The 25004-nt window shown below is 45.4% G+C and overlaps 1 protein-coding gene across 1 annotated transcript; it reads left to right on the plus strand.

Annotated features, from left to right (window-relative positions):
• Positions 1 to 19262: 19262 nt before the first annotated feature.
• Positions 19263 to 20323, plus strand: RAB9A (RAB9A, member RAS oncogene family; the record flags this gene model as incomplete). The annotated part of the gene is made up of 1 exon (XM_079727382.1): positions 19263 to 20323. One exon carries the CDS (start codon positions 19263 to 19265, stop codon positions 19866 to 19868), a length of 606 nt encoding a protein of 201 aa, XP_079583508.1. The 3' UTR covers positions 19869 to 20323.
• Between the last annotated feature and the right edge of the window lie 4681 nt (positions 20324 to 25004).

A 25004-nucleotide genomic window follows, 5' to 3' on the forward strand; every position in this document is an offset into this window, starting at 1 on the left:
GTGAGGGCTGGGCGAAGGAGACCTCGAGGCCCCGCCGCCCCCGGGCCCCCCGACCAGGCCCCGCCCCGCCTTCCCAGGGTTCCCGCCGGCCAGGCCCCGCCCTTTTTTCCCCGGCCCCGCCCCGTCGCCATGTTGTTCCCTCGGTGCTGGACGGGAGCAGCTGTAACCGGACCCGGGCGGCGCCGCGGACGTCTGCTGCCTGCCGTGTCCTCGACCCTCTCTCTTTCCTCACTGCACCCGGACGGGCCGGCCCGGAGCTCCCGGGCTTCCTCCGTGTGGCCGCGAGGTGAACGGGGCGCCGACTCCCCTCGGGGCCGGGCGGGGGCCTAGGCGGGCTGCGCGGGCGTCGGGGTCTGAGAGGAGCCCACGGGCCGCGTGTGCGGCCTGGGCCTCGGGCAGGTGGGGCGGGAGGCGCGCGTGGCCCGTGCGGGTCACTCTCCCGCCCCCGGGGTGGCGGGGCGGCCTGTTGCCCCCTGCCTCCTACTGACTGACGCAGGTGGAAAGATGGGGTCGCGCACCCGGGAAGAGAGACACACGCCCGAAGACAGAGACGCCCAGACGTCCTGGAGACAGACACACGGGGAAGGAGATCCATCGACACCTGGTGACACATACCCAAACACCCAGGGAGAGGGACACATCCACACCAACCCCCGGGGAGACACACAGGGTCACACGGAGAAACCCACCCTGGCACGCCAGCCCAGCGCACTCCCGCGTGACTCATGGAGAGAAAGCAGAGGCGCGCACGATTTGATATTGGCGACCTCTGACCTGCTTCCCAGGTGGATATTTGCTAAGGTGTTGGGGCCACTCGGAAGACCAGTTGGGACGTGTGGGGTGTTATCGGATTCAAACTCTCGCTAGGGTTTCGGAATCGTGCTCCTCTCTTTCTTCCAACTTAGGATGTAGGGAGGCAAGATGAAAATTTTGAGTGCTGACCAAATAGCTGTGGAGGTATCAGTTGGTTTTTGGGTGGTGGTTTTTTCTTTTCAAATGATGACACGTCCCGTGACCGGGGTTCTCTTGAGGAATGAGTTTTCTGCTAGTTTCCAAATTGTCACGTGACCACGCTCTTTTTGTAGGATTTCGGAGGCCTGATAAAAATCAATAGATTTTGGTTCCTTTTAAAAAAATGAATGAAAAAAATTTTCTTCCGAGTTTGTCTTTCTCTGGCATCATCGTATTGGAAAATCCGTAAATAGCCCGTAATCTCAAAAACCGTTGAGTGGAACAAAGCTGAAGAGATGAAGGAAGCTCGGTATTCTTCAGCCAGGGACTTTTAAGAAGACTGTTCTTTGTTTCTCTTTTAGAAGCTTAGGTTGAAGTTATCTTCACTGCTTTGTCTCCTACTCTCTGCATCTGCTGTGGCCGTCTGGGGCTTTCAGTATTTTTGTGTGGACATTGTAAATTCCTCTTGTGTGTACTAAAAAGTTTCTGGCTTGCTGACTTATTTACTTTGGAGAGTTTTGTGAGTTGGGGATATTTTTGGTTTATCATTTGCGAGGTTAGAATAGATGGAGGAAAACTAAGTAGAACATGGTTGGCCTTGACTCCAAGCCGGGTTCTTGGAGACTAAGGAAATACTTCAGTGCCCTTCCCTCTTGTCCAGCCTCTCCTATTTTCATTTCTTTCTTCCTCAGCCACTCTTCCATCTAGACTGTGGTACGCTGGAGGCCTGCAGATAAGTTCCGTTGGTTCTAGAGACGGACTTTTAGCCTACCCTCATTTCTTACCATTTCTTGGGCGGCCACTCCAGCACTGGGTGTTCTGTGCATGTAAATCCTGTAAGTACACCATTTCATTTACTTCTCACAGCATTTCTGTGGTATTAGCTCCATTTTAAAGATGAAGAATTTGCTGGGGCGTAGGAGGGGTAGGTCTGTTTCCCATGGTCACGGGTGGTGGGTGGTGAGAGGGCAGAGCCGGGATTCAGAGCAGGGCTGTGTGAGTTTAGAGTGGTAGTTCTCAGTGGGGGGCGGGGGATATTTGACAGTGTCTGCAGGCATTTTTGGTTCACACCTGAGACGGTGTGCTGCAGTCACCTGTTGGGTGGAGACCAGGGATGCTGCTCAACAGCCTACAATACACGGGACCGTTCCCCACGACAAACACTTGTCTGGCCCAGAATGTCACTCGCACCCAGGTTGAGAAGCCCTGCTTGACCTCAGTCTGTGTAACTCCAGAGCTCACAGTCAGCGCTTCTGTAGTTCTTCAAATGTGATGTTGGTTCCTATTTAGGGTACCTCCTCCTCATTTTAAGAAAGAGCAGGGGGTGGGAGGATTTGAGCACTTGAAGAGATTTCCCTTGATTAAGGGACATATTCATTTCAAAGATTGACCCAAAAATTTCTGATAACTGAATCTCCCCCCACCCTTTTTTAAAATATTTATTTATTTGACTGTGCTGGGTCTTAGTTGCAGCACTTGGGATCTAGTTCCCTGACCAGGAATCGAACGTGGGCCCCCTGCATTGGGAGTGTGGAGTCTTAGCCACTGGACCACCAGGGAAATCCCTCCCCCCCCTTTTTTTTCCGAAGGCAAAAGTGTCAGAACTTGAGAGTCACTCAGAGCCCCTGAAGTAGACATAGGGAATTTGGTTTCTGTATTATTCCACTTGTCAACAAACATTTTACATTTTCTGAGTAGCCCGTCGGTTGCTGACATAAAGGTGCTGGTGATATGAAGGGCAGTGGGGAGTCCCCACCTCCCTGAAGCTTACAGTCTAATCACAGTCATGAGATCACGTTCTGACTTTGTCCTAGAACAAAATTTATTGCCCAGCCAAGGTCATGGGCCAGGTGTCTTTAAACAAAACAGCTGGGACTTCCCTGGTGGCGCAGTGGTTAAGAATCTGCCTGCCAGTGCAGGGGACATGGGTTTGAGCCCTGGTCCAGGAAGATCCCACATGCCGCGGAGCAATGAATCCCGTACGCCACAACTACTGAGCCCGCGTGCCACAACTACTGAAGCCCGTGCACCTAGAGCCCGTGCTCCATAACAAGAGAAGCCAATGCAATGAGGGCCCCCCGCACCTCAACAAAGAGTAGGCCCCGCTCGCTGCAACTAGAGAAGGCCCGCACACAGCACCGAAGACCCAACACAGCCAAAAATAAAAATTAATTTATTTTAAAAAAAAAGAAAAATAAGCGATGAAATTTTTTTAATTGAATTTTGCATTCTTCCTCTGGCGTTCTCCAGCCTGTTTTCACCATGCCTAAATCTAGGCCCTTCAGTCCATGTAGTGCTTCATTCTGGTGGCAGATAAAACTCTTAGGTGAACTTTGGGAGTGAGTGAGAGGAGTCCAAAAGGGTTGGTTCTGGGAGTTCCCTGGTGGCCTAGTGGTTAGGATTCTGGGCTTTCACTGCTGTGGCCCGGGTTCAGTCACTGGTTGGGGAACTGAGATCCCGCAAGCCGTGCAGCACGGCCAGAAAAAAGGGTTGGCTCTGTTTAGGAATCACTGTGAGAGTGTTACTCTGTTATTCATGCGGTCAGCACGGCATCTTTTGTGAGGAGCTTTGCTTTTTGACTCGGGCTGATGGACAGTGTGTTGTTCATTGCTAATGGATAGATTTCTCTGCCTCTTATCAGTTTTTGTCTGCTGTGGGGTAGAGGGGATGCTAAATTATACACCTAAAAATGATGGCAATCGCGTGGCGTCTGACAAAGGGATGTGTGCTCTGTTACTCCTGGAGGGGTTTTATTCTGGGAAGGATCAGAGGAATTGGTGCAGGAAGAACATCCACTGGCCTCGGAGGAGTCTTGCTGGGTCTGCAGTTGGCTTGCTACTCTGGCCAGGTTAGGTCACCACATTTCTTTCTTCATAAAATGAGATGCTTTTACTTTATAATGTATGTGTATGAGAATACATGACACCAAGTAAAGACGTCACATAATTGGCTTCCAAGTACAGGCGTACCTCGGAGATATTTTGGATTTGGTTCCAGACCATCGCAATAGAGCGAGTCACACAAATTTTTTGGTTTCCCAGTGCTTATAAAAGTTACGTTTATACTGTACCTGTCTATTAAGTGTGCAGTAGCGTTATGCCTAAGAAAAACAATGCTTGTACCTTAATTTAAAAATACTTTATTGCTAACAGACGTTAACCATCAGCTGCGTCTTCAGTGAGTTGTAATCTTTTTGCAGCACTGACATCAGTGATCACAGATCAGCATAGCAAAATAATAATAATGGAGAAGTTTAAAATATTGCGAGAATTATGAAAATGTGACACAGAGACAAGTGAGCAAATGTTGTTGGAAAATGGTGCCGATAAACTTGCTCCATGCAGGGTTTACCACAGACCTTCAATTTGTAAAAGCCCACAGTATCTGTGAAGTGCAATAAAACGAGGTGTGGCTGTAGTTCTGCCTCAGGCAATTTGCTGGTCAAGCAGCAGGAGGAAATAAGCCAAGTGGGAGAGAGAGAGAGAGAGAGAGAGAGTGAGTGAGAGAGCGAGAGAGAGAGTGTGAGTGTGTGTGTGTGTGTGTTCGGGAAACACGTCTCACTTGAAAGCTAGCTGGGTAATAAATTTGTTAGTCAAAACCAAACAGGGCCTGTGACTAAGTAGGTCATCAGCAGAACGTTTATTAAGGTTTTTTTTTTTTTTTGAGGGAGTGAACTCACAAAACGCCTCAGCGAGTTTGGAAAGCTGTGATTCAGATGAAAGGTCAGGGTACCTGAGGGAAGGAGGGGGGGACCCAGGGGTGTAGGTGGAGGGGGGCCAGCTACCCTGGGTTGGGGAGGTGAGGCCAGAGCTTGCCAGAAAGCCTGGGCGTGCCCGCTCGGGAGAGAACTCAGAGAACTCTCCATTTCCCAGCGTGAATCTTGGTATTGTACGTGTAGTGAAGCTGAGCTCTCCGTGTTTCCACGTTCTGGGTTCTTCCATTACTTTCTGTTAGTTTTTGACCTAGTTTTTGACCGTGGCCGGTACAGGGTTTAGGATGCTGTTGCTTATCATGAACACAGAGAAGATGAGATCTAAGTGAATGTAGGCGAGGTCATAGCTAGATCAGCATGGGCTCGGGAGAGCCGGCCGTGCGTTTTGGAAGAAATATAGAAAGAAGCGAAGCAGGCCATGGAGGCTTCACGCTGGCTTCACTGAACCCGGCTCATTTCATCACAGGGAGTCTGAACACAGGCTCCACTTGTGTCCGAGGCCTGATGCCTTACAAATGTCTGCTGTTGTTTGAAGGGGATGGAGAAACAGTATGGAACAACTTTCTCCATTCATCCCGTGGCCACATTCATTATCCAAGTGTGAAGGACAGCAGAGCAGTGTGGCCAGTGAACTGAGCTGCTGGGTCAGCGTGAACTGTTTTCATTCCAGGCTCTTGTGAACTGGATGAGGTTTTGGGGTACAAAGGCCAAGGTCGTTTTCAGAAGGTTTGTTCTCATGAGAGTGGTTGTGTTATCAGTGTTAGAGAAGCCTGAAAGACGCCTTACAGATTCCTGTTTCTGGAATGTGCTCTGTAGAACTTTAACAGATAGGGAGTGTTTAAATGATTTAACAGGTTTGCAAATGCTGGAACTCCCTGGGGTGTGGTGTGTGGCTAGGCGACCTCCCCGGTCTGTGCAGTTTCACACTTGCATGTGTAACCAGAGCAGTGATTAGGTGAACACACCTGAACATACAATGTGGTTTAGTTGGAAGTCAGAACAGAAGAGCTGCTTGAAGGCCACATGTTGGTGAGTGCAGAGCATTTTCTAGAATGAGTTCCAGTACTCTTAGATAAAATTTCAGCAATGCTCTTTGGGAGGAAACAGCTCCTACCCTCGTATCCTGTTCCACATTAATATTTGCACAGTACCTGAATTTTATCACACTAGCCCTGGGAAACCCGCCTCGCAAAGATATGGTGTCATCGAAAGGAATGGAGTGTGAGCTAACGTGGGGACTGAACTCCCTTGAGCGCCAGTTGTGTGGCATCCCGTGGATGGCCAGGACCTCTGTGGTGCCCTCCAAAATGTCACATACCCTGCCCTGCCTGGTTTCCTGTGTGCACTGTCGCTTGATCTCCCCTCCCTCATCGTCCAGAGTGTTCCATCCCCAACTTCTGCTGCACACAGTTTATTAGGAAGTGGGTCTGCTGGTGGGGAAAGGGGCCCCTGGGCGCAGAGGAGGTGTCATGGGGTCTACCCTTGTGCTTTCCGCCCGGCCAGCCTGTCTCAGTGTTGAGAAGTGCCTCGTGCCCTCTGGAGTCTGTGTGCTCTCTGGGGCTGGTTTCTCATTGTCAGCTGCTTCTCCCCAAGTTAGGATTTCTGTCTCTTCAGTTTGTCACTGCTGGACCATTTGCTTTCCATCTTCTCGGTTTCGTTGTTGTCTCTCATCTACAGCTGTTCTCTCTTATTGTCCTTTTCGGGTTTGTACATTTTTTAGACCTTTCCTGTCTTTTGATGGGAGTGAAGGCAAGGTCACACATGTTTGACCTGCCCTGTTTAATTAGACCAGGGGGAAGTTATTTAATCTTTATGAACTTGGTTTATTGATCTATAAAACATGGGTGGTAGTGTCCAACTTGCAGGTGACTTCAAGGTGCTCTCTGCCAGGTACCTAGTAGACATTCAGTGAACAGTGGTGGCTGATGTTACTATGGTCATAGCATTTGTTATTTGAGCAAACGAGAGAATGGCAGTAGGTAGGGAGGGAAGTGGACATGTTTCTTGTGTGGGTGAATGAAGTGGGTAAGACAGAAGAAGAAAGAGATTTTGAAAATGGGGAAAATAGTTAGCTTGGTGTTAGATATGTTGAATTTGAACCGCCATCAGGGTACCAGATGAATATATTATAAAGGGGGTTGGAATTCTTATCTGGTGCCCAAGGGGTGGGAGCGTGGAGGTGGGCTTTAGTTTAGGAATCACTGGGTTTTATATCCCAGGAAGATATGGTTTGTATCAACCTTGCGATACATCTCCTTAAGAGCCCTTTAGAAAAGGGAGCCATCTAGGTTGCAGAAAGCCAACGGGGTGAGGGGAAGAGAAAGCAGAAACTATTATCAGAGGAGTTTTATGAACGGTGAAGTAGGAAACATTTTCAAGGTCATTGCCAGGCTGTTTAGACCTAATAGAGGCAGTAGTGGTGGCTGAGTCCTGGCTAAGACTTGAAGGTCCCACTGAGGCCTCCAGCTATGGGTGTGATACTTACAAGACCCTTTCCCAGTTGGGCCTCCATTACCTTATTTGTTTAAAAAAAAAAAAAAAAAAGAGCCTTGTGTACCCTTCTGAGATTTTATATCATGTACATTCAGATAAGTCTCTACATCTCAGAATTCACTGCCTACTAGGTGGACCTCTGGTGAGAACATTGGTCAGCCATGAGGGTGTGTCTCTAGAAGTGTACAGAGGGAAGTCCTAAGAGAGGCACTTTTTTCTTTATTTAGGGCTGCATGTGCCTTAGGGCGTTTAGATGAGGACCGAGGAGAAGCCAATGGACTGGCCCTTAGGAGGTCTCTGGTGACTTTTGCTGACATTCAGGGGGATAGAGGGGTTGAGAACCTGCGTTTAGTGAGAGGGTGGAGGGTTGATCAGGCACAGAGCCGAAACAGGTAGTGATGGCAGAGTAAGTTGGGGCTTGGAAAGCTTTTCGTAAGCGCAGTCAGCTTCAGTACCTTGGTGGGGACAAACTGGAGCATCAGTGGTGGAGAAGTGGGATGAAGTGAACTTTCTTCACTTCAGATGAAGTGAACTATATATTTCTTTAATTGATCACACGAAATATACAAAAGCTACCTGCTGTGCTCTTAAATTTCTTCTCATTTTGACTTGGTGACAACTTCCTTGCAGAATGGGAGCCTCTAATCTAGTTGAGTCCTGTATGCCAGACATATAGCTGTTCTCTTGAAATAGACCTTAGGAAATTCCACTCCTCTTATTTAATTTCTCTCACAGCCAAAGAGTTCTACCTGCTGTGGCCCTCCTGGGCAGTGTTGCTATACTAACTCTTCCCTGAGCTTATGTGGAAGTTCTCCAGCTCTTAACCTTTTCTGCTCCAAATTAAAGATACCAGTTTTCTTATCTAACTTGAAGAGACAAGTCAGAACCAAGGTTCCCTTAAGTTACAGCAGATCATTTAGGAATCACATTTAGTCTGTGTTTTGCTGCTTTAATGTATTTTTGTAACATGCATATTAAAATTCATTTCTTTCAGGACTTCCCTGGCAGTCCAGTGGTTAAGACTCCGTGCTTCCAATGTAGGGGGCGAGGGTTCGATCCCTGATCAGGGTACTAAGAGCCCACATGCTGCGCGGCATGGCAAAAGAAAAAATTCATTTCTTTCATAATGCAGTCTTCTTCCTGAAGTACCTAGCTGTACTTCCCAGTATAGTTTTCCTATTTTGTGACCTTTATCCATTTCTTTGCATTTTAATTCTGTCCCCCAAAGTGCAGCCTTTAACTATCCACACTCTTTTCTCTCAAGCATCTCAAGTGCATTTTTCAGGTATCTTATTATAGGTAGATTTATGCTTGTTCCTTTTAAGGACTTCATTAAGTAAAACAAAGAACAAAATGTGATCCTCACTTATAGGATTAGCAGTTTCCTGTGAATAAGTCTTTTCATTGAACTGTCACAGTTCATGGTCAAAGTGTAACATTAGGAAAGTCTTACGGGTGAGGGAAATAGTAACGCCACGTAAAGATGAAAGTCTTGAGGGTGTTATGAACTACACAGATCGATCACACGAAATATACAAATATTGCAGACATGTATTGATGATTTCTTGAGGTCCACATTCCTTTAAGAATGTGATGAAACCTTTTTATAGTCTTTCCAGAGAAAGGCTCAAGTACATGCTTCCATCCATACCCCTCATCCTTATTTCACATGTGATTCTAGGAGGTGCATTTTCCCCCTGCAGCTCCTTCATGGATTCCCAATTAAGCACACTTGATACCTGTACTGTTTAAATACAATACTCAGGTAGCTATTTAAGTTTAAACGAATTGAAATGAAATAAAATTAACAATTCACTTCTTCAGCTGGACCAGCCACATTTCAGATGCTCAAGAGCCACATGTGGTTAGTGACGACTGTATTGGGCATAAGAACATTTCCGTCATCACAGAAAGTTCTGTTGGATCATGCTGCTCTGTACTTTCAGGATGATTTAAGAAAATTGAATTCCTTAACCAAATCTGTTTTTGTCTCCTCTCTTCTCCCTTCCCACTCTCTCCACCACTGTTAATGGTTAGTATACCTAACTACAAAGGTGCCTTGTTTTAAGCAAAATTGAAAGTATATATTTCTTTAAAGTTTAATTAGCTCATCTTCATAAAAGAGTACTTACTGAAACGAGTTCTTTAAGTAGAGTGAGCTGCTCTGATATCGTGGTAGCGTGGTTTGATTTACACAGCGTTTTCCTTGTCTAGCTGTCTCTGAGGTAATGCTCAGTGGTCACCTAGATAATTTATTTCATCTGGCAAGTTGTACCTCCAGTTTGGTCTGTTCTTGTGGAATTTTGCTTAATTCTTTTTGTTTTGCTTGACTTCTTGCTGTAAGAGATCACGCCCATTATTACACTTAATGACTTCCTTGACTTGCCTCTCGTTCATGTGTTTCAGCAAAGACGACCAGGAAGACTGGAAATAAAGAGTGGAGCTAATAGGCTGTTAAGCGAGACACCTGTATTAAGATATAAGGAAACAAATACACCTCAGGCGAAAATAGAAATAATGTAGGGATTATCCATGCTTTTGTTGCCTTGGTTAGTTTCTTCATGCCTCGGTTTCTCAAGCTATGAAATGAAGTGGCATGCCTCTCACTAGGGCATTCAGAGTGAGTGCAAAAGGAATGTGTGATTTTGGGGGAAAAAAAATTGTTCCTAAATTTAAACCAGGAGTGGTAAATTCAGTTTAAGTTTTTGGAAGTGAGAGTTAGTCACGGGGTTTCAGATTTGAAAATCTGAAATTTTGAGGAAGCAGTTTATAAACCCAGCGTACTCTCCCTTTGGTAGCTTGTTAGAGGAATGTCGTTTTTCAGCGTTTCCTGTTGCATTCAGTACTTATTTTAAAATATGAGGTTTCCTCATGTGACTTTCAAGTAAGAATCAATGTTTTTGTCCTCTCCCACACATTTTTTCCCCCACACATTTTAATAGACCTCAAAAATAGAATGGGGGAAGGAACTAATTGAATAGAGAAACAAAGAACTGTAAGTATGGTAAGTACAAATAGAAGAATAAGAATAGAATAACAAGAATGAAGGAGGAAGTAGTTCGCTCTTTGTTCTCAGTTGAGCATTCATTTGGTACCTCATCGAATGGAAAGCTTTGTACTAGATGTTGCAGAACCAAAAGAGGAGAAATGAATGGATGGCATTAGGTGTTGTGTGTCCCTCCCAGGGAGCTGACGCTGTAATTAGGAAACAGACACGTACACAACTGACAGATGGTTAAAGCATAACTGAAGGAGAGCTGTAATAGAGGTGGAATGATTATGAGAATGAGAAAGATTCGGTTTCAGGGGGTGGGGTGTGTGGGTGGCAAAAGTGGGCCTTTGGATGACTAGGATTTTCATAGCTGTCGATGTGACGGGGGGGGCCTGCTAGTCCAAGATAAGGGCCTGAGCAAAGGCTGGACAGTAAATGCCTGTGATAAGTTTGGGGATGGTGACTTGGAGGGATATAATTGGGACAGGCAGGTATATGAGGTTGGATAGCTCTTGGAATGCCATGCCCCAAATCCTATATAATAAAAGTTATAAAGAAATAAGTGGGTTTCGTTATCTGTAAGAATGGAGGCAGTTAGATCAATGACCAATAAATAGTGTCTACCTTTAATCCATACAAACATTTCTACTTGAGATGTATATTCTCTATGCTTGGATCTGACTCCCCCTTTGTTTACCGTAATATAGTAATTGGCTTTGGAAGCCAGCATGGGGGTGGAGAAGGCCAGGGAAAAGGCTACTACTGATACACTATCCATAAACAATTGATAGTGCAAGATAAAAGTACACAATAGAAAAGCTGGAAAAATAGTGTTATGAAAAGGAAAGGGTTGGCATACAATGCACTCTTTTTATCTTTAGTTTTGAGGTATTTGCTGAAAGCATGGTTTATTTTCTTTCCTGCCAGTAACCTACTTAACCAACTTCCTGTTCAGATTAGTGTGCACCATGTATGACATGCATTGGGGCCGCCACATGGTATTGTAATCTTAATAATAGTGTGTGTAACTGGCTTATTGAAAAGGATACTGCTGAAGGGACAAGGAGATCATCTGTGGCACGTGTGAATCTAATGTTAGGGTCTTATTGCTAATTCTAAGGCTGATATAATTCCCATACCGTAAAATTCACCTTTTTAATGTATACAATTCAGTTGTTTTTAGTATATACACTAAATTGTGCAACCGTCACCACTATCTAATTCCAGAGTATTTCTGTCATACCCCCCCCCCCAAAAAAAGAAAGAAACCCCATACCCATTAGCAGTTACTCCCGATTCCCTGGAACCACCAATCTACTTTCTGTCTCTATGGATTTGCCTATTCTAAACATTTCATATAAATGGGATAATATATATATGGCCTTTTGTGTGTGGCTTCTTTAACTTATAATGTTTCTGAGGTTCATCCACGTTGTTGCGTGCATCAGTACTTCATTCCTTTCTTTGGCTGATTAATCTTCCATTGTATGGATAGGCTACATTTTATTATCTGTTCATCAGTTGATGGACATTGGATTGCTTCCATTTTTTGGCTATTGTAAATACTGCTACTTCGAATATTCATGTACAAGTTTTTGTGTGGATGTGTTTTCATTTCTCTTAAGTATATGCCTAGGAGAGGAATTGCTGGGTCATGTGGTAACTCTGTGTTTACACCTTTTTGGGGAACCGCAGATTGTTTTCCATTGTTGTTGCACCATTTTACCTTCCTACCAGCAGTGTATGAGACTTCTAGTTTTCCCACATCCTCAGCAACACTTGTTATTGTCTGCCTTTTTGATTTTAGTCATCCTAGTGGGTGTGAAGTGGTGTCTCATAGTTTTCATTTGCATTTCACTACCTGGCCAATGATGTTGACCATTTTTGCCCATTTTTAAGTTGTTTTTTAAAAAATTATTATTGATTAATTTTAAGAGTTCTGGATACAGGTCCTTTATCATATATATGATTTGCAAATATTTTCTTCCATCCTGTGGGTTGTCTTTTCACTTTCTTGACAGTGTCCTTTGAAGCACAAAAGTTTTAAATTTTGATGAAGTTCAGTTTACCTATTTTCCTCTGTTGCTTGTGTTTTTGGCTTCATATTGAGTTATTTTTAATATAATCTGAGTTACAGAAAAATTTAAGAAGCAGTTGTCCTTAAGGTCTGGTGGATAGCAGTATTTGATGAAACTTTAGAAGAAAATCATTTCTATTTCATTTGAATTACAGCATTCAGTCAAGCTAGGCTTTAAGTGAAAATGAAGCTTTAAAAAATACTTTTGAGTCTGCTAACCCCTGCCCCAATTGCAGATTCAAGAGCAAAATAAATTATTGTGGTTGCTTTAAAAAATACATATTTGACATTAAAAAAAGGAGTATGAATTTGCAACCAAATCAGGACTTTGAAGACTGAACTCGGTATTGATTATTCGAGGTTTTCTTGCAGACTTTCATGTTAACCTGTGAGCTTTTACATGGTGTCATCACGGCGTGCACATTCTTCAAGTTTATCACTTAACAGTGTATTTCTACAGACCCGTGTCTCCATGTCTCCTCAGGGGCGGCAGACGATCCCCAATTATGCATTTAGGTCATTTCCATTTGCCCCACTGGGAAAGTCCTTCCTTCCTTCCTGCCTTCCTTTCCTTCCCTCCCTTCCTTTCTTTCAATATGGTTTTAGAATGGTATGGGGATGTATTTTTTGGTAGAGTCTAGAAAACTGACAACTCAGGGAAAAGTCTGGGCATTTTTGTCATGGTATAATACATTTCCATTAACTGAATCTTTTTAGAGAGCTTGTTTCATTATAAAAATGAAATTGCCATGGGACTTCCCTGGTAGCGCAGTGGATAGGACTCTGTGCTCCCAATGCAGGGGGCCCAGGTTCGATCCCTGGTCAGGGAACTAGATCCCACATGCATGCTGCAACTAAGAATTCACATGCCACAACTAAGGAGCCCATGTGCCGCAACTAAGGAGCCCACGTGCTGCAACCAAGACCGCACGCATCCAAATAACTATTTAAAAAAATGAAATCGCCATGATAGGCATGCTGATTTCAGTATTGTCTCTGCACATAGAGGTACGTGCAGGGTGTGCTAGGAGTGCAGGGGAAGGGCTTCACGGGGAGATGAGGTCTAGCTGCATCTCCAAGGGTGAGCAGGAGTTCACCGCCCGCCAGAGAGCAGGAGGAAGGGTTTGTAGTGAATATCATACTGCAGTCTCAAGTATGAGGCCCAACCACTGCAGTTTTCAACCCCAGAGCTCGCTGATACCATTGGTATTGACAGTTGAGAGGCATCGTAAGGGATCCATTGCAGCTCTACCCAAGGCCTCCCTCCCTCCCTCGCCAGTCTGCTCTTTATCGCAGCCAGCTACCTTTCTGGACTCCGCATCTGTTCAGGTTGCTGGCTGCGGAAGCCATTTCAGGGCTCCGCTCACTCCGAGGGTGTCAGCAGAAATCCTTCCATGGCTGCTGAGGCCCTCCCCCTCCAGTCCCGTCGTCACAGCTCGCTCCGCTCTCCGTGGCTCCAGGTGCTCGGCCCACCCTGGGCTCTCCCAGGAAGTGCCGGGTGCCTTGGCAGGGCCTTTGCACCACTGGTCCCGCTTCCTGGTTCTGGCCCCTCCCCCTTCTCACAGGTTCCTCCTGCTGCTGAGCTTTGCCGGTGGTCAGACCAAATCCCCCAGCAGTGGACTCGGCCTTTGGGGAGGCTGGTCCTAAGGACAGTGTGCGCCTGACACGGTCAAGGAGACACTGCTTTAGAACAGCCCACGCTGGAGACTGGTGCATAGTCTCGCGCTGACGCAGGTGAACACTGCCGGTGGTCCTCTGGCCTTGGAAGTTACTGCAGCTTCTTTCTTTAACTGAGCGGCAGGTGAAGTAGCTCTCTGTGTTACAGGATCATGTTGGATGAAAATGTAATTCCCTTGATAGCTGGAATCCCGCAGCTCCGTGAGATGCTCACACCTGGGGCCTGGTCTGACCTAGGGAGCCGCAGGGGCAGAATCCCTGCAGTGTTTAAGCTGTTCTTTGGGTTTTGGTTGGGTGTTGTACTCTATAGCACGTACCTCTCATCTGTAAGACTTGCATCAGTTGTAACGCAAGAGGGTTTGTGCCCGATTGTCAGCTCCCCCAACTACCAGCCCCACGTGCCAGGGCCTGGGTGTGGCCTGCATCCTGAGTGCCTGGCCCGGGGAGGCACACACTGAGGACTCCTGCAGAACTGCTTTCCTGCCTGCTCCACGCGCTTCTGGGAGGCGCCACAGGGTTCTGCAGATGTGTGATTGCAATTGCATTTAAAACATGTTCAAACTGTGGAAACTCTAATAGAACTCAGGTAGACTCAGATGTGCTTTATCTATGTGCCAGTGGATTGAATACTAGTAGTTCTGTCAGGTTAACTTGTTTTTGTGCAGGTCTCGTAATAAAGCAAAAGCAGGTGGAAGACGCTTGCCATTGCTACCCCTTCTTTTCATTATACGTACGACAGTAACAGGAGAACCGTCTGAAATAAATGCAAAGGCAGCTGAGACTGCCGCGCCTGTGGGTTAACTACTGCGCTTTGGAGTCGGTCGCATTCCGATCTCACTCCCCGCCCCCACTAGCTGTGTGACCTCGAGCAAGGACCGTAATGTCTCTGAGTCAGTCTTCATCCATAGGGTAGGGATAATGAGAGGCTTGTGAGGAGTGAACACAGTGAAGCAGAGTCAGTGGCTTGCAGGGCTCAGTCAGTGTTAGCGTGGTGATGGTGGTGGTGATTTTATCCTTAACCCCCAAATATCAAGATTCTGAAGGGTAGCATTTTTTTTCATCGATTGAATTTATAAGTTGAAGGCTGCTTTACGTAAGTCCCACAAAAATGCCCTTTGCTTTTAAAAAAGGGAGGGACAGGGGTTTGGAACTGTGGGTTTAGACCGAAAGAGGCTAGTACTTTAGCACAGCTCTGCCTACTCGGCACAGGAAACCTTCACCCTGAATTTGGTCTGTAGGACTGGGATCCTTTGGCTTCCTAATGTCTGCCTGCATTGCCCTCTCGTTTGTTCTGCCCATGACTCTTCTGAAATTTGACTGAAGAAATGGCCATAAAAGAAATCTACCTAGTTTCTATAAAACTCCCAGTAAAGACTTCTTCATGTGTCCATTCCACAGAAACTCCCTGCACTCCTATAATGAGCCTGGCACAGTGGTGAACCGCTTTCCCTGTTGTCCGTGTCCAAGTGGATCTTCCCGACAGCCCTAGAGGTAGGTATTGCTGTCACCAGAGTCCCCAGAGCTGCAGGATGTCAAATAGCTTGTCCACGAGTCTGTGCTCTTGGCCTTTGGCACAGTGAACCAGTTCTCCTTTCTGACGGTGGGCCTCCATTCTCTCACAAAGTTTCCTGTCTGCCTTGGCTGCCCAGAAAGAAGCTTCACGAAATTCTGCACTGCCTTAGTCTTTGCCTGACTTTTCCTGTCTCACATTGGGTGCCTCTCCCTTGAGTGGTCCTTCTTTTTTCCTTCTTTGTGTTAGCTTTAGTCTGTGGAATATGATTGTTCTAAACCACTCAAAATTTGGGCAGATTTTGAATAATTTATATTTTACATTTCATCTTAACCAAATTTTACAACTGTCTAAATGGGATACTTACAAAGGTAGGGTGGGTGGGGGCAGGTGAAAAACTTGTTGGAAAAAAACAATGGTTAAAGTGTAGTGTTTGATTCTAGGGCTATTTTTAGGCTGAGAAAGGTCATGGGCAGCTTTCAGGTGTAGTTTTCCTTTTAAATTAAGAATCTAGCTACTAATAGAAGTCATTTTGCATTTTAATTCTTGTGTTTACTCTTAAAGTTATGAAAACAGATTGAATGTACATTGCTAAGGTGTGCTTTCTGATTTTTTCTTTGCAGATGATGATGTTTGAACTGAACAATTAAGGTAAGATTATGGCTTATGTGACTTATTCAGATTTCTTTATAGGGTTTAGCTGATTGCTAAAGTCATGTTTTAGCTTGGGTGAAGATTATTGCCTTTGGGCAGTCCTTCTAAACTGGAGTATAAAAGGCCTTCATATTACATTTTAAGGTAAGTTTTGAAAAGAGAGTATGAGGATACCTTTATTCATTCAGCTTATACTAAAGAAGTTTCAAAGCATTTTACTGTTTTCAGAGAAGAAAAAGGGAACATTTTTAATGTTCATAAACTCATTATGTTACGTTAATGTAGTGATTGCATGAAGCTAGCTTTTGTTAGATGTCAGTGGGAAATAAGATAGTTTGTATAATTATCTATATCACCATGCATGTTTATATTCAGTGCTACAATTAGACTCGGAGAGCTGTTTGTGTCTGCATTAGTTGTTTGAGCAAATGCCAACATACCCCCAAATAGGATATCTGGGAGGCCCCAAATTATAGATGAGAAATGTAAAAAAATTGTACCCTATTTCCTGGTGTGTGGGTCTAGCATATCCCAAATTTGTTTGCTCAGAATAAGGGCACAAACTAGGAAACATTATTATGAAGAAAGAAAAGAACTATGAAAGTGTCCTGATAGAGTTATGCATTACAAATCTCAAGGAATTTCTAAGACTTAATTTGGTAGATGTATGTAACCACGCATCTGGGTGGAGGTTGTCAGATTGCACAGTCTGGTTTATAATTTGATGTACAGATCCTAACAAGTTGATGCTGTACAATGAAATTTTGTGTCCAGTGAGGCAGTTAGAGACTTACTAAAATCCTGAGATAAATGATAGACTAGAATTCAGCACATCTGTTAACACCCTTGTAACACAACGTGGAACGTCTGTGTTTATGTATCTTCAAAATCGTGGGAAAGGAACAATGTTGGGATGGGGGGCTGCTGGGGGAGGTTCCCAGTGTGGGGGATGACTGTGCTGAGCGGTTCTGAGGGCCCAGCGGTTAGTTCGTGAAGCGGGGTTGGGTTCGCCAGCAGAGCGAGCAGCACGTGCCGGGACGAAGGCAAGGGCCAGTGTGAGGGCTGAGCCCGTGGATCTGAGTTTCACTTCCCTGTGACAGTGCGTTTCTGAATGGCTGATGCCAAGAATGGGGAGCAGGGCCAGGCGTCTTGCCTTAGAAGTTGGGCTTAGAACTGGATCTCTGGAGAAGCACTGAAGAATGTTCAGGAGGGAGCATTAGATGCTTTCCTTATGGCAGAATAGTTGGTGTGCTTTTTTGGTTTTGCTACTCTTTTTTCCTAAGTTGAAGTCGTATAATCAAGATTCCAAAGAATTAAACAAAGGAACCGATTTAGTGCACTGTTACTATGTCAGGAAATTAAAGGGCTTGAGATAGTTTCAGTTTCCTCCCTAACATTAGTTTAGCCTGGGCATTGGGCAGAGCCATCCACTGAAGTCGAAAAGTCTCCAAGTAGTATGCACTTTAATTGCCTCACACTTTCATTGGCCCATTTAAATTGTATTAATTATAGTAGTAATTACTGTAGTAATTTAAAAGCGCCAATAAGAGTTAGGGACAAGTTGCCACATATTTATAAGTGTAGCATGTAGTAGGAAATGCAGAATTCTTGCACGTTATGGGAAGTGTTCAGTTACATTATACTGGGTCATACTTGCATATAACCAGGCGATTGCCAGATAATGTTTGTTTACTGCAGTGATTTTGCAAATTCATCCTAGTCAATACAACAATTATTGTTCATGCCTTTATTACCTTCCCATTGAGGGATTCACAATATCTACTTTCATGTTAAAGTTAATTACCAATTTTGCTCTAGGGCTGTGCTATCCAATACAGCTGTTGGCTCTTTAAATGTGACTATTCAAATTAGTGAAAATTATATAAAATTTAAAATTCATTTCCTTGCTCCCACTAGCCACTTGTGGGTAGTGGCTGATACATCAGACAGTCCAGATGGAGGACATCTCCATCGTTGCAGAAAATTCTGTTAGTGCTACTCTAAAGGTTGTCTTTTACAAATATCTTAAAAGCCATTTAATATTGAAATATTTACAGTTTAAATGATATAATTTGATTCAAAATAATTGGGCAGAAGGGAGAATGGGACGCTATGGAGGAAACAAGATTTGCTGTAAGTTGATAATCGGTGAATCTAGGTTTAGGGTCTGTGAGGTGTCATCATATTATTCTCATTATTCAGAAATTGTGTATGTTTGAAATTTTGCATAATAAAGAATTAAAACAGAAGCCTTAAATAGGAACAGTGCTCCCACCAGCCTACAAAAGGGTGTCTGAATCTCCGTACCCACCCCAGCCCCCCGCCGGGGGACTGGTGGCGGGGAGGGAGTTAGTCCTGCCCCAGGGCTTCCCCTAAAGGGTATGCATGGTACCACATTTTTGTTTAATGTTCATTTCATTCCCCCTCGAAACACACAGGTAACAGCCCAGGCTCGCATTTGTTCAGAAGAGTTAGAGCTGCCCAAATGAATCTTGTGGGTAGAATGTGCTAGGTTATAATATTATATCAAAAATTCGAGTGGTGCTGACATTAATGTTAGCCAACTCAAAATAGTGTTCCTAATGAAAAGAATAGAGTCCTTTACTCGGTGGTTGGCTTCAGTCTGTTCACAGCCAGATCAGTCAGTTTTGTCTCTGGTTTCCTGCTTACCAGCTCCTATGGTGATGGCGCTGGGAGAGAGAAAGAGGGGGCTGTCTAGGAACCCCCTGGCCTGAGAGGAAAGCCATCAGTGAACACTGTCACCGTGCCACCAGAGGGCTGTTTGCAGTTGCTACAGAAACGTGCCCACCTCGGTCTCCTACTGCATCTCTAACAAATGGTGGCAGGGCTTATTGTGAGCCAAGAGGAACGGTTGAGAGGACAGTCTTTGGCGTCAGACTTGGCCTTGAGTGCTAGCCTCAGTCAGCCGTGACCCGAGGAAGGGGAAGAATGAGCCCTCAGCAGCTGTCAGAGAGAGTGACGGTCGGGTGGTGCCTGGCACGAGGTGAAGGGCTCAGTAGGTGACATCTCTTGCCATCCGGTATTCCCTGCACAGAAAGGAATTGGGGCTCTGTGTTTTATTTCCCTTAGACGCTGACATTCATAGAGGCATGTAGAACCATGTACAGGTCTAAAGGAATGTAATGGTACCCTTTTATTTTACAGGGTTCGGAAATCAGAGATCTTGAGATTAAAAATGGCAGGAAAATCATCACTTTTTAAAGTAATTCTCCTTGGAGATGGTGGAGTTGGGAAGAGTTCTCTAATGAACAGATATGTGACTAATAAGTTTGATGCCCAACTCTTCCATACAATAGGTGTGGAATTTTTAAATAAAGATTTGGAGGTGGATGGACATTTTGTTACCATGCAGATTTGGGACACGGCTGGTCAAGAGCGGTTCAGAAGCCTGAGGACGCCATTTTACAGAGGTTCTGACTGTTGCCTGCTTACTTTTAGCGTTGATGATTCTCAAAGCTTCCAGAATTTGAGTAACTGGAAGAAAGAATTCATATATTATGCAGATGTGAAAGAGCCCGAAAGCTTTCCTTTTGTGATTTTGGGTAACAAGGTTGACATCAGCGAGCGGCAGGTGTCTGCAGAAGAAGCTCAAGCCTGGTGCAGGGACAACGGCGACTATCCTTACTTTGAAACAAGTGCAAAAGATGCCACGAATGTCGCAGCGGCCTTTGAGGAAGCAGTTCGAAGAGTGCTTGCTACCGAGGATAGGTCAGATCACTTGATTCAGACAGACACAGTCAGTCTGCACCGAAAGCCCAAGCCCAGCTCATCTTGCTGTTGAAGTTCGAGAGGTTGCCCGTGCGATCTAACCAGGTCACATACATGCACAGATAAGCACAGGGTGGAAACGAGAATTCGTGTTTGCAGCAATGGATCGTGTAGTCATAAAATTAAACTAACCATATTGCTGCCTTGTTAGTGGGTGGGAGAAGGGACACATCCACTCACAGGAGGATCTCTTTACTCAGTAATGGCACCTTACCTTTATAAGTTGTAATGGTTGTCTAATAATGTTTCATTTAAATATGTATGTCACAGAGCTAATAAATGGGACGACCAAGACTTTATAATTAAAACAAAACACTTTATTCTAGAAGTTACTGTTTTTTTTCCCCGGGAAAATGGAGAACTACCTTTTCTATGTGTATATTTTTATGTAATTAGCACTCTGTTCCTGGTTCAGGGAAAACATGTCCTAAAGCAATAATGTTAGATATTAAACATTAAAATCCAGTGCATTTGCCGTGTAGTCATGTGATTTGAGGACGTGTTCCTTCGGTTCAGAATTATGTGCGTGTGTTCACTTTTTCATTCTACGTATCAGGATTGATCTCACTCGTAATCACTTGTTTGTGTGCCCCCCTCGACCCCCAACACAGACGCCGGCTTTATCACTCTTGGAGGAGGTACTGCTTCTGGATCGTACTGTGTGTGCGGGTAAATGCAGACATCTTTATTTGGTCATGTATTTATTCTGTGTCTTCTACGTCACTGAGCTTTGTTTAGTGATTTGGTCTCAAGGAGATTTTTCGTCATTCTGCTGCAATGAGCAGACTTATTGGTAGAGCAAGTTGTGGTCTTTCGTGGGTAAAGTTCACGCACTGCGCTATTCATGCCGATCCCATCCTGCAGAGGCACACCAATGCCAGGCGCACGTGTTAGGACAGGACCCTTGGCTGTGGAGCAGTGGGTTATCACGCGACATGCTTTTGGGGGGCTGTCCTGTGGGGGGGAGTACATTTCGGAACAGCTAGGTTGAGAGATTTCTCTCCCTGGCCCCGCTCCTTGGAACCACTTGACACAGAACGCCAATACAGTAAGCTCAGCTTTTGAAAATCTAATTTCCTCACACAACAGATTTGGCTCTAAGCAAAACATTTTCACATTTTAAATTTGGGGAAATTAAATCTCTTTATAGTCTCAGGTTAGAGAGAGCTGTAGTTTTTATTATTTATAATCAATTCCGCCCCCGCCCCACCAAACTATAATCCTCCATTCAGAAAACAAAATAGGAATCCACTATTAACAAACGAGTGTATATTATATATTCCCTTTGTTTTTTTCTCTAGGGGACATGCTTTGTTATTTTAAATCATGTGTACCCATTGTTTTGTGACTTGCCCTTTTCTCTTAATCTGTCTGGATATATTTCCATTATATAGTAGACCTACCTCATTTATTTGCTGCATGGATGTCTAACAGTTTATTCAAACCGTTCTCTGCTGATAGCTAGCAGTAGTATATTAAAGTTTCCCACACCTTGCTCACCAGTGGATACTAGGAGTACATTTTTTTGTTGTTTATCATTTGAATAGGTGATAGAGTCACACGGTTGAATATTATAAGGCACAAGGGACAAATATCTACCCTTGCCACCAAGTTCCTGCACATGGAGGCAGCCGTGTGTCAGTTTCTTGGGTATCCGTCTAGATTTTTAGTACGTAAGGGAAGCATATTGTGTTAGTTCGCTACTGTTTCCATAACATGCAGACCCGGTGGTTTAAACAATAGGGATTTCTTTTCTCACAGTTCTGGAGGCTAGAGGTCCAAGATCAAGGTGTTGATAGGTTTAGTTTTTCCTGAGTCTTCTCTCCGTGGCTTGCAGGGGATCTTTCCTCTGCACACAACACTTCCCCACCTCCACCACCACCACCACCACCCTCCCCCACCCCCCCCACCCCCGTCTCTCTGTGTCCAGATTTCCTCCTCTTATAAGAACACCAGTGAGATTGGATTAAGGGACCACCCTAATGGGCTTAACTGAACTCACATTAACTCCTTAAAGGGCCTGTCTCCAAATATAGTTACGTTCTGAGGGACTGGGGGCTAGGCCTGTTAATTATGAATTTTGGGTGGGGGGAACACAATTCAGCCCATTACACGTCTGTGTGTGTGTGTGTGTGTGTGTGTGTGTAGGTATTTACAAAATGTATAATTTTGATACTTGGTATAGATTTAACTAATACCTTAGTGGTTTTTCTAAACTTCTAAGCATCTTTTCAGTAACCTCTTTTTCAGCTAAATATTCAGGGATTAGATTAGTTGGCATTCCAGAGGTCTAGAGCTGGGCAGCAAAAAAGGATCAAAGGACCGAATCCTCGCGTGTGTAGACAGGCTGACGGAAGGGAGAGTAATGCAGCTTCACAGCGTGACTTAAAGGGACCCAGTGAACAGAGGCTGACCAAACCCAGTACTGAAATGGGAGGAGAGGAGGAGGAACAGGACCTGACTGACTAGCTTCCGCCTTCACAGCAAGGACAACTCGCTGACCTGACGGAGGAGCTCTTCAGACAGCAGCAGAAGGTAGCTGAAAATGTGAATCTTTTAAGAAAGTAACACGGGCTTTGCCTGGCTGGTGTTACTTACACAAAGATGAGAACTAGGGGAAAAGTGAGAGCTGGGGAGCAAAGCAGGCGACTGCGGTGGCGGCAAGAGGGGCGGAGCAGCTGCAGCTGCGGAGCCCGAGGGAGCAGGCGGGAGGGAAGGACTGCGGAGCGCAGCGCGCTGTCCCGTTCAGGGCCGGGCCCCAGTGTTAGGGGCCGGCGGGGCCGGCGGCCGCCGCTGTGATGACAGGTGCTTTGGTGCTGTCTGCGCATGTAAAGCCTTGGAGACAGAGTTCAGGGTTAAGAAAAAGGCAAACTACTGAACTTGGGAGGATGGACAGATGTACACTTGCCAGTCGATGTAGCAATTACAATGTGCAGCGTGGAAGATGGAAAAGTGCACGTACCTCAATGAATTACTGCTTTTGTCACCTTTTTCCCCCTTGGGGAAAACTCCCTAGTTGAAGTTAAAACATCCTCAGTGGTCCTCATGTTAAAACCTGGCGTTTGGGGCTTCCCTGGTGGCGCAGTGGTTGAGAGTCCGCCTGCCGATGCAGGGGACAGGGGTTCGGGCCCCGGTCCGGGAAGATCCCACATGCCGCGGAGCGGCTGGGCCCGTGAGCCATTCCTGCTGAGCCTGCACATCCGGAGCCTGTGCTCCACAACAGTGAGAGGCCCGCGTACCACAAAAAAAAAAAAAAAAAAAAACTGGCGTTTTACATTTCTATAAAACCTTGTGTAAGCTTTCACTTCAATAGCATGAGCCTGTGACGCCAGTTCCATCCACAGTGCCAGCGGCTTGTGGGGCAAGGAAGCGTTAGGTAGCAAAGAGGATCTGTGTAGTCAGTGGATTCTGAGAAGCTACCACCGTGGACTGTCAACCAGGAAGTGCTGTCGTGACCATAAAGTGAAAGGACACGAGTGTAGCAGGGTGGAGGAGAGACCAAAGGTCTCTACATACTTGGAGAATGTGGGCACCACCGAAGCATCCTGGGCAATGAAAGAGGACCGAACCCGATTTGTGCATTCTATTTGGATCACTTCGGGAGTGCTAACGTAGATTACATGTTTAATGCTGACTTGCGTGTGCTCAGTGGAGCCCGATGCCCTGGGTGCTACTGATGTCCCCCAGTTGGTCTTGTGTTCCAGAGCTTTAAGTGACGGTCACCTACTACCAGATCTGAGTTTTGCCGGCTCTTTTGCCGTGTTTTTTTTTTTTTGGTTTCTTTTGCTTTCTTAATGGTCAGCGCCTGGTTGTCCCCTTGTACTGGCCCTAGTTCCATCCTTTCAGCTGTCCTATCCGTGTGCCCACAGGCTTTCCCAGCACGGTCCACCTTTGAGGTCCCACCCACTCCTACGCTCATCACTGAATCTGCCTTCATGCTCCGTCGGAGGCAGTCACACGTGAAATCTGACACCTAACTGCAGTCATGTACTCCCACGGGGCCTGTGTTATTCGTTCCCATCTCACTGTCACAAGCCTGGCGACAAGGCTGTTTGCAGGGCACCGCTGCTGTGTGGCTGAGCTGGGATCCAAACCATCTCCACCCTACAGCCTCCTGCTGAAGCACCACGCCGCTGCTCCTCACTGGAGCTTTGCCTCCCTCTGCGCTACACGCTCACTGAGGGCAGGCAAACTGTATACAATAAGTACACGTGTGGGTCTCTCCAATGAGCATGGCGGACATTACTCCTGGATTTCTAGCTGAGTATCTTTTTTCTGCTCCCAAAGCTCTGGCACCTAAGTTGGAGGCGATTTGAATCCTGTAAAATGAGTTGCGATATATGTTAATATGCAGACTTTCATTAGGGGAAACAGGACTAAAATGGTAGTAGTAGTGGTGGGGTGAGCAGCACTTTAAAAATTCAATATTGGGACTCCTCTGGCGGTCCAGTGGTTAGGGCTCGGCGCTTTTGCTGCCCGGGCCCGTGTTTGATCCCTGGTCGGGGAACTAAGATCCCACAAGCCGCGCAGGGTGGCCAAAAAAAAAAAAGAATTAAAAAAATCGATATTAAACTTCCACAATCTTGGACAAACATCTTTATTCAGGAAATCAAATAAATATGGTAAAAAATTATGCTAACAACTTCACACAAAGATACAGGACCAAACTTAGAATTACTTGCTCAGGTTATTCAGAATGGAACAAAATTCTTCAAGTGCTCACAATTAGCACAGAAAATACGTGGTTATGTTACTTGCTTTTCATTGGACATTTACTGGTTTACTGTAAGATCCAGGCTGTTACAGTACAAAAAAGAGGCCACTCCTGCCCCCTCCGGTATACAGCCTAAGTGGCCAAGATGGCCAAGAGCGCAAGTGTTAATGCGATGCAAGCTTTTCTTTGTTTACAATTCTAAAACTGCCTTACAACTTTTTACTAGTACAGCTATCAACGGGTTCACTTAATCTTTAGTTTACTGTCTAAGGGAAAGGAAACATAAGAACATAACCTGTCACTTTGGTCCTAGCCTCCCACTTTACAAACATGGATCCAGGATTCTAGGATTACAGCAGGATCACTGTTCCCAGTCTCCGACAGGGGCAGGCCTGTGGCATTTCGCACTGCAAAGCTGTCTGCTCTAGCTTCTTG

This window comes from Hyperoodon ampullatus (genome assembly GCF_949752795.1).
Source record: "Hyperoodon ampullatus genome assembly, chromosome: X".
NCBI classification, from domain to species: domain Eukaryota; kingdom Metazoa; phylum Chordata; class Mammalia; order Artiodactyla; family Ziphiidae; genus Hyperoodon; species Hyperoodon ampullatus.